The sequence below is a fragment of the Bubalus kerabau genome, chromosome 14 (genome assembly GCF_029407905.1).
Source record: "Bubalus kerabau isolate K-KA32 ecotype Philippines breed swamp buffalo chromosome 14, PCC_UOA_SB_1v2, whole genome shotgun sequence".
Classification (NCBI taxonomy): domain Eukaryota; kingdom Metazoa; phylum Chordata; class Mammalia; order Artiodactyla; family Bovidae; genus Bubalus; species Bubalus kerabau.
This window is the reverse complement of record NC_073637.1, coordinates 2,463,305-2,472,587: the sequence shown is the minus strand read 5'-3', so window position 1 is coordinate 2,472,587 and position 9,283 is coordinate 2,463,305. Positions and strand designations below refer to the sequence as shown.

General features: G+C 52.5%; 1 protein-coding gene across 1 annotated transcript; it reads left to right on the top strand.

Annotated features, from left to right (window-relative positions):
- Positions 1-4,476: 4,476 nt before the first annotated feature.
- On the top strand, positions 4,477-7,196 carry RPL8 (ribosomal protein L8). Its single transcript, XM_055545461.1, has 6 exons — positions 4,477-4,631; positions 4,855-5,001; positions 5,084-5,225; positions 5,442-5,660; positions 6,660-6,775; positions 7,003-7,196. The coding sequence occupies exons 2-6, from the start codon at positions 4,864-4,866 to the stop codon at positions 7,159-7,161; spliced, it is 774 nt and encodes a 257-aa protein (XP_055401436.1). The 5' UTR covers positions 4,477-4,631; positions 4,855-4,863; the 3' UTR covers positions 7,162-7,196.
- The last annotated feature ends 2,087 nt before the right edge of the window (positions 7,197-9,283 follow it).

Sequence of the window (9,283 nt, the reverse complement as noted above, 5' to 3'; positions counted from 1 at the left end):
TTCTAACTTTTGCTTCTTGACCTGCATACAAGTTTCTCAGGAGACAGGTAACGTGGTCTGGTATTCCTATGTCTTGAAGAATTTTTCACAGTTTGTTGTGATCCACACAGTCAAAGGCTTTAGTGTAGTCAATGAAGCAGAAGTAGATGTTTTTCTGGAATTCTCTTGCTTTTTCTCTGATCCAGTGGGTGTTGGCAGTTTGATCTGTGGTTCCTCGCCTTTTCTAAATCCGGCTTGAACATCTGGAAGTTCTCAGTTCATGTACTGTTGAAGCCTAGCTTGGAGAATTTTGAGCATTACTTTGCTAGCGTGTGAGATGAGTGCAATTGTGCAGTAGTTTGAACATTCTTTGGCTTTGCCTCTCTTTGGGATTGGAATGAAAATTGACCTTTTCCAGTACTGTGGCCACTGCTGAGTTTTCCAAATTTGTAGGCATATTGAGTGTAGCACTTTCGCAGCACCATCTTTTAGGATTTGAAATAGCTCAAGTGGAATTCCATCACCTCTACTAGCTTTGTTCATAGTGACGCTTCCTAAGGCCCACTTGACTTTGCACTCCAGGATGTCTGGCTTTAGGTGAATGATCACACCATCATGGTTATCTGGGTCATGAAAATCTTTTTTGTATAGTTCTGTGTATTCTTGCACCTCTTCTTAATATCTTCTGCTTCTGTTAGGTCCATACCATTTCTGTCCTTTATTGTGTCCATCTTTGCATGAAATGTTCCCTTCATATTTCTAATTTACTTGATGAGATGTCTAATCTTTCCAATTCTATTGTTTTCCTCTGTTTCTTTGTGTTGATCACTAAGGAAGGCTTTCTTATCTCTCCTGGTGTTTGGGGTCTTTGTTTACATTTGGCCAATTATTTTGTTTCTTTCTTCACATCTGACTGGTCCTTGGACCCTCCCCAATATGTGTGCACAACTTTTTTCTAAGATGAATCCCAAGGCAGAGGCCTGTGGGTGCATGTCCACACTTGTATTGGGGTGGGGCTCCCTTGCTTTTCGACCCCCATGAAGCCTTCCTGTGCAAGTGCAGACAGAGAAGTCTTCCTTAACCTCAGGAGTGGTCATCTCATTGCTTTAACAGAGCTCAGTTTTTGCCACTAGCTTTGTCCTTGAAGTGTCAGGGTGAGAACAAAGCTTGAATTTTACTCCAGTTGACAAACACTAAGTGTCCAGCCCAGGGGCCCATCTCCTAACCCTAACCCTAATACCACCAAAAGTGAAAGTGAAAGTCACACAGTCATGTCCGACTCTTTGTAACCCCATGGACTATACAGTCCATGGAGTTCTCCAGGCCAGAATACTGGTATGGGTAGCCTTTCCCTTCTCCAGGGGATCTTTCCATCCCAGGGATTGAACCCAGGTCTCCCGCATTACAGGTGGATTCTTGACCAGCTGAGCCACAAGGGAAGCCCAATACTGCTAAACTGCATACTTATAAATGACTACAATGGCAAATATTATGTGTATTTTACCATGCTTTAAAAAGTTGGAAAAAAAATGTCAGGGCTAAAAATGCACTTTGTTTGGGAAAAGGGTACCTCTTTAAGTACATTCTTAGCTTATTAGTGAGAAGACCACATTTTGCAAGTACTTCAGAGATTTGCTAATAGGCAATGGCACTCCACTTCAGTATTCTTGCCTGGAAAATCCCATGGATGGAGGAGCCTGGTGGGCTGCAGTCCATGGGGTTGCTAAGAGTCAGACACAACTGAGCAACTTCACTTTCACTTTAATATATTTATGTATATATATTTGGCTGGGCCAGGTCTTAGTTGCAGTATGTGGGATCTAGTTCCCTGACCTGAGATCGAACGCAGGCCCCTGCATTGGGAGCAGGCAGTCTTAGCCATTGGATCATCAGGGAAGTCATTAATATTTTTTCAAAATTAGAAGAAAATCCCCATTATGCTTATGTTAATGAGCAGCAATTAACTCAAAATGAAAGTATAAAGGCTCTATTGTGTGTGTTTGCTGGACCACTCCAGAATATTCAGTTTTTCTGTAGAACAACAAATTAGGAGAGTGGATGAGACGGTTTTCAGATATACAACACAGAGCACGTGGGCAGACACGGGAAAGGGTGGAGTGAACAGAAGAGCTATTTGTCCACGGAAAGGGACAAGTAAGTTAAGAAGGCCCCATACACAACCCCTAAATGTCCAAGAGGCCCCCAGGAGGCCCCCAAATGCAGATAAAATCACAGCAGCTGGCCTGACCTGCAGTGTGGGACCAGATGATCACTGAGTGGTGTGTGTGTGTTGGGGTGGTGGTGGTGAGGGGTGGGGGGTGGGGCTCTGCTGTGGGGTTGCAGGAGCTCTGAAGCCAGAGAGCCCACTACCTGACACAGCTCAGAGGCAACGACCTGTCTGCACCTCAGGCCAGCATTCATCACTGTAGGTGGGTCTTTCAGAGAATGTTTTTTAATTTTTCTTCTAATATTTATTTATTTGGCTGCAGTGGGTCTTAGTTGTGGCATGCAGGCTCTTCCATCTTCCTTGAGGCATGTGGGCTCTTTAGTTGTGCCATGAGAACTCCTAGTTCCGAGACCAGGGATTGAACCCTGCCCCCTGCAGTGGATGTGTAGAGTCCTATCCACTGGACCAGGGAAGTCCCCCATGCACACTTAAAAAAAAACAAACCCATTTTTAGAAGTAGAATACACAAAAAGGAGATAAAAACACCTTCAGTGTGCAGCGCAACTCTTGTCAACAAGCTGATCCTGCCCAGGACCTTGAAGGCTCCCTGTGCTCCCCCTGGTCACTCTCTCAGGCCACCTCTCCTGTCTGTGCCTGAGCTTGGCCCCTCTAACTTCTACAGCCCTGGTGATTTTTGTAGGCTTACTTTATATTCATGCGTATTCACTCATCTAACCCTCACAGTGATCTTATGATCGGTAGTATTATTGTTCCCATCAAAGACAGCAGGAGTATAGGGTTCTGTTTGCCAAAGATGCTAGCGTGGGGAGCATAGCTGAAAAAGAAGAGGGGCATGGTTACTTGAGTTTATTCCAAATTACTTGTGTGTAGGTGTGAGAAGAACAACTTTTAAAGGAAGTGGACCTCGGTGGTATTAGAGGGCACCCCAGCTGACCAGTGTGAGCAAAGGCACTGTGTGGGGAGTGCCTCATCTGGGGACAGAGGCAGTTGGGCCCCTCCTGAAGATCTGAGAACCCCATGCCCAGGGAGGCTGTCCTCACCACCCTGAATGGCCCGGATCTGCAGAGACCTGGCTGTATATCAGGCTCAGTTGCCTCATGTGGAAGCCGACATTCAGACCAGTGAGGGGAGCTGAGGCACAGATCTCCGACTGTGGGAGGTTGGCCAGCCAGTACTACCATCTCTGCATAGATGCCCCAAGCATGAGGCAGGGGTGTGCACCTTCCAAGCCCCACCATCAGCTGCCCTTACTTGAGTCTACACATGTGCCTCAAGGTAGGCCTTAGGGAGGAGTCCACATGAGCACCACCCATGAACAGCTGGTCTCAGGCTTCCCTGGGCCCATGGCCCCCAGTGGGGGCTCACAGCCACCAGACACGCCCTGGCTCCTGGGCTTGCACTGCTACCTCTGTCGTACCCAGACTGTGGTGAGAGCCTGGACACAAGCCTGGGGTGGGCTTGGTCAGCCTTATTCTGGCTGCATCCACAGCTTGGGAAGCCAGTTTAGGGTCAAAGGGAGAGTAGAGGGCCGTGTGTCCCGCCCCGCCCCTCCCCCATACTCCATCCCAGGGACCCCACAGCACACAAGTCTAAGCACTGTCCCCACCTCCATCCCTCTGACCTTCTGGTCTTTTGAGGAGCTGACCTCAAAACCCCTCAACCTGCCCCAAGAAGATCCAGGTGCCCCTCAGCTCTGGCCCTGCTGTGGGAAGTGCTGCCCCCTGGTGGGCTCTCCTTGACAAGCCCAGCCGGTTGCCTCTTAACTGGGCCTCATGCAGTCCCCTCTGCTCCCTCGTGGCTTCAGAACGTGGCCACATGGCCACTTCCTTCCCGCTCCTGTCATCTTCCGATGTCTCCCTGCCATCCACCCCTGCGAGGCCACACTGGAGCAAAAACACCACCCCGGAGTCCCGAGCAGAAGCCCCTCTGCTCCGTGAGACCCCTGCCCTCCCTCTCTCCCTACCTCGCCGGGTCTCCCCCTTCAGGCCTAATCTGCACACCCAGAGTCTTGATCACTAAACTCTCCCCGTCTGCGCCTACTCTGTAATCATTCAGGGGTTCCACCTCCTCTTTTGCTAACTCCAGGGACCTTCTCTGGAAGGACTCCTCCCACTTCTCCAGGAGGGCCCTCTCCCCAAGAAAGAAAGATGTATCTTGCTGGAGACTCCCTGCCGGGTAGCCTTGCCCACCCAATCCGCGGCCCCTCTGCTAGAGAGCAGCCTCGCCGCTAGACCCGCGCCGGGTCTTAAGTGCAGCGCCGGCCGGTCTAACTCAGTGCGCTTAAGCAGAAGGCCGGGAGCGCGGGAGGAGCTACGGGCGACCTCCATAGAACTACAAGTCCCGGCGTGCATTGCGGCGGCGGCGGCGGCCCTTGGCCGGAAGGTTACGGGCTCTCGGCCCCACCCCGGAAGATAAGGCGGCTCTCTAGGGCCGTGTCTCCTCTTTGGGCCGCGCTCTGCAGCAGGTAGGACGTGTTGGTGCTATCCGGCGCCATCCGGCGCCCCTCGTTGTCCTAGGCTCCGCTAGGGACCCTAGCTGACTCTGGAAAAAGCGCCGGGGCGCACGGCTGGGGCTGGGGACGCGGAGAGTCCTGAGGGCGGGAGGGAGGAGCCGAGGGAGCGGGGCCCCTGAAGCCCGGTGGTGGGGATGCAAGGGCCGAACGGCCGCTGACTGTGAGCTTCCTTCAGATCGCCGCCATGGGCCGCGTGATCCGTGGGCAGAGGAAGGGCGCCGGCTCCGTGTTCCGCGCACATGTGAAGCACAGAAAAGGCGCCGCGCGCCTACGCGCCGTGGATTTCGCCGAGCGACACGGATATATCAAGGGCATCGTGAAGGTTCGGGGTGTGGGCCGGGACGGATTGGGGCGCGGGGCGCCCAGCGGGACCCCCAAGCCGATCACGCTGCCTCGACCCGCAGGACATCATCCACGACCCGGGCCGCGGAGCGCCCCTTGCCAAAGTGGTTTTCCGGGATCCGTACCGTTTTAAGAAGCGGACAGAGCTGTTCATCGCTGCTGAGGGCATCCACACCGGCCAGTTTGTGTACTGCGGCAAGAAGGGTGAGCTCCGCGCCGAGGTGAAAGGTTTTGATGGGGAGGGACTTGCGGTGCCTGGCGGTTTACAGCTTGGGTCCAGGCAGGAACGTTAAGGTTGCAGTCTTCACTTGGGGACACCTGCTTGGCCAGGCGTCCCGGTGAGTGCCCAGAGAGCTGTGGGAGGAGGCTGGCCTTGGTTTTGGCTAGCAGTGGCGAGGACATACCACCTTTCTCTTGCAGCCCAGCTCAACATCGGCAACGTGCTCCCGGTGGGCACCATGCCTGAGGGTACCATCGTGTGTTGTCTGGAGGAGAAGCCTGGTGACCGAGGCAAGCTGGCAAGAGCCTCCGGAAACTATGCCACAGTCATCTCCCACAACCCTGAGACAAAGAAGACGCGAGTGAAGCTGCCTTCGGGCTCCAAAAAGGTCATCTCCTCTGCCAACAGAGCTGTGGTCGGTGAGTGGAAGGCAACGCTTGTATGCTGTGGGTCTCCTGTGGACAGCCAGCAGCTAGAGGGGCCAGGAACCCAACTGTCTGTTTCACTCAGGGAGCTTTTTAAGCTTGAGCACAATATGTGGTCTAATTCGGGATATTTGTTAAGTGAGTGCAAGTAGTTCCTGTTTAACTCCTGGTTGGGTGTTGAATGAGAGTGGGTTCAACATGCTGGACTTAAAGTAAAGGCAGGCTTAGTTGCACTCTGAGATAACCTATATTTAGGTGATCTTTGCTTTTGTGGGCCACCTGGTTAAAGCCACAAAGTGTGTTGAAATGCATGTACTCAAGTTTGTTGGCTGTTTGACAACGTCTTTGAATCCGTGTGGTAAATCCAGTCCTGCCTGGGGGAGGCTCTTGAGGGTGTGCTCACAGAATAAGCAGAACAATGTAAGAGAAGTGGTGGGCCAGGTCAGCTGTCCTCTTTGGGGTGGGGAGGAGCCTAGTGCCAGACCCTGCAAAGGGGAGGGCTTCTGCAAAGCTGTGGCTCAAGGTGGGCATTCCAGACGATGTGAATAAAGCCCTGGTTTAGCTACCCTGTAGCTGAAGAAACTGTCAGCCAACAGGCTGTGTGTGTTAGTCGCTTAGTCGTGACTCTTTGCGATCCCATGGAATTTCCTGTCCATGGAATTCTCCAGGCAAGAATACTGGAGTGGGTTGCCATTCCCTTTTCCAGGGCTTCTTCCCAACCCAGGGATTGAACTTGGGTATACTGCATTGCAGACAGATTCTTTACTGTCTGAGCCACTGGGGAAGCCCTAGCTGATAGGCTGTTGCAGGAGTTACTGCTTGGTGATGGTTTCCAGGCATTTTTGAGGCTCCTGGGATCATGTGATCCTGAACGACACCTGGTGGTGGGGCACTGGCAAGGACACACCAGGGGATGCTCTGCCTGAGGGGAGTGTCCCCCAGCGCTGGGTGGGGTGGGTGATACATCTCCCTGAGTCTCCTGGTCTCCAACAGGTGTGGTGGCTGGAGGTGGCCGCATTGACAAGCCCATTCTGAAGGCCGGCCGTGCCTACCACAAGTATAAGGCGAAGAGGAACTGCTGGCCACGGGTGCGGGGTGTGGCCATGAATGTAAGTAGCCCAGAAATGGACAGTGGGGTCAGTATTCAGTGTATGAGGCCTGTGAGACTGGGTGGACAAGTTCCTTCCTGGAGTGTCTCCTCTTTATGGTGGGAGATCTGTGGTGTGAGGTAGCTGATAGTTTGTAAGCGCAGACTGGTTGAATCTGCCAGTTCCCAAGCCCTCCTGAGGTAGATGAGGGTCAGCCCCACCTCACCATCACCTCTTTCTTCCTGCAGCCTGTTGAGCATCCCTTCGGAGGTGGCAACCACCAGCACATCGGCAAACCCTCTACTATCCGCAGAGACGCCCCTGCTGGCCGGAAAGTGGGTCTCATTGCTGCCCGCCGGACTGGGCGTCTCCGGGGAACCAAGACTGTGCAGGAGAAGGAGAACTAGGGCTGTGGCTCAATAAAGCTTGTTTCTTTTCACAACTGAGCTGTGTGTTTCTGGTTTCAGAGGGAAGGGTCCGCTCTCCGAGGAGTGCCCTGTGCACCAGGGAACAGTGGAGGCTCTGGGGGGTGAGGCTGCTGGGTTGCTTCACACCTTGCCTCTTGTAAATCGCACCCACCCCCCAGCCCCCAACACATACAGCAGAGAATCCCACTCGCAAGGAATGTAACCTCCACGTCTCCTGTTCATTACCGTCAACTTGTCTTGAGGGTTTGGGTGCTATTGGGTGTGAATGGTGCTCCTGGTGCCACAGGCTGAGGGCCAGGGTGTTCTGTCCTGCAGTGGAAGGACCAGACGGGCTTCCTTTTTTGCGATGGCTCACCTGCACCTTGTCTGGAACTTAAATGATAGACTGGTCAAAGCTGATAGGGCCATGTTGGCTTGGGCACCAATGTGGGTTGGGAGCCCATAAGTGACAGGACCACGTGCTTCCACAGGCCAGCTAGAGTGCCCTGCCCCTGGTGGATCTGCCTGTGAGCTGATGTGAAAGCAAGAGCTGCAAGCCACTGTGGGTAACTGACCACAGGAGTGACTGGTAAGCAGACAGTGAGGGGTAAGGTAATGGTAAGGGGACAGTAAGGGTGGGTGGTGGGTGGCTGGCTGAGGAAGGATCCCCTCAGTAGCCTGGGTGGAGGGCACTGGCAGCCACCTTCCTAAGTGGCACACAGCAGCTGGTCATCTTGGCTGTCTTGAGATGCTGTGAGGCAGGGTCCCTCGGTAACAGGTGTCACTGGTTCCAGGTGTCTGTGTTCTCATGGTCCATGCCTGTTGCTAGTGTGAACTTCAGTTTTGGTCTTGCCTTTCTGGGGCCCCACCTACCCTCAGCCACCCACACCTAGACAGTGACCCTTTGTTGCTGAGACCTCTGTCATGAGAGGACTGTAAGCTTCTTCCTGGAGAAAAGGGCACTGGACGTGTTTGCCAGGACATAACTTGCTTTACTGGGTAAAGCCTGGGGCTTTGTCCAGGGGGCTGGCAACAGGGAGGGTTTGCTCCAAGAGCATTAAGGCCCCATTTACAGGCATTGGTGCTGGGGGCAGAGGTTTAAAACAAGGGCTGTTCTGACCAGTGTGTGTGTGAGTTGCTCATTAATGTGTGAATCTTCACGACCCCATGGACTGTAGCCCCCTAGGCTCCTCTGTCCATGGGCTTTTCCAGGCAAGAATATGGGAGTGGGTTGCCATTCCCTTCTCCAGGGGATCTTCCCAACCCAGGGATGAAACCTGCTTTGCAGGCAGATTCTTTACTGTTTAAGCCACCAGGGAAGCATTTTCATTTTCTGAGTGATCACATGGCCCTGAAGAAGGGTGTACTTTTCTGCCTTTCAGTTCAGTTGCTCAGTCATGTCTGACTCTTTGCAACCCCATGAACCGCAGCACGCCAGGCCTCCCTGTCCATCACCAACTCCCAGAGTCCACCCAAGCCCATGTCCATCGAGTCGGTGATGCCATCCAGCCATCTCATCCTCTGTCATCCCCTTCTCCTGCCCTCAACTCTCCCAGCATCAGGGTCTTTTCCAAATGAGTCAGCTCTTTGCATCAGGTGGCCAAAGTATTGGAGTTTCAGCTTCAGCATCAGTCCTTCCAATGAACACCCAGGACTGATCTTTAGGATGGACTGGTTGGATCTCCTTGTAGTCCAAGGGACTCAAGAGTCTTCTCCAACACCACAGTTCAAAAGCATCCATTCTTCGGTGCTCAGCTTTCTATATAGTCCAATTCTCACATCCGTACATGACCACTGGAAAAACCACAGCCTTGACTAGATGGATCTTTGTTGACAAAGTGATGTCTCTGCTTTTTAATATGCTGTCTAGGTTGGTCATAACTTTCCTTCCAAGGAGTAAGTGTCTTTTAATTTCATGGCTGCAATCAATCTGCAGTGATGTTGGAGCCCAGAAAAATAAAGTCAGCCACTGTTTCCACTGTTTCCCCATCTATTTGCCATGAAGTGGATGGGACCGGATGCCACGATCTTAGTTTTCTGAATGTTGAGCTTTAAGCCATTTTTTTCTCTCTCCTCTTCCACTTTCATCAAGAGGCCCTTTAGTTCTTCACATTCTGCTTTT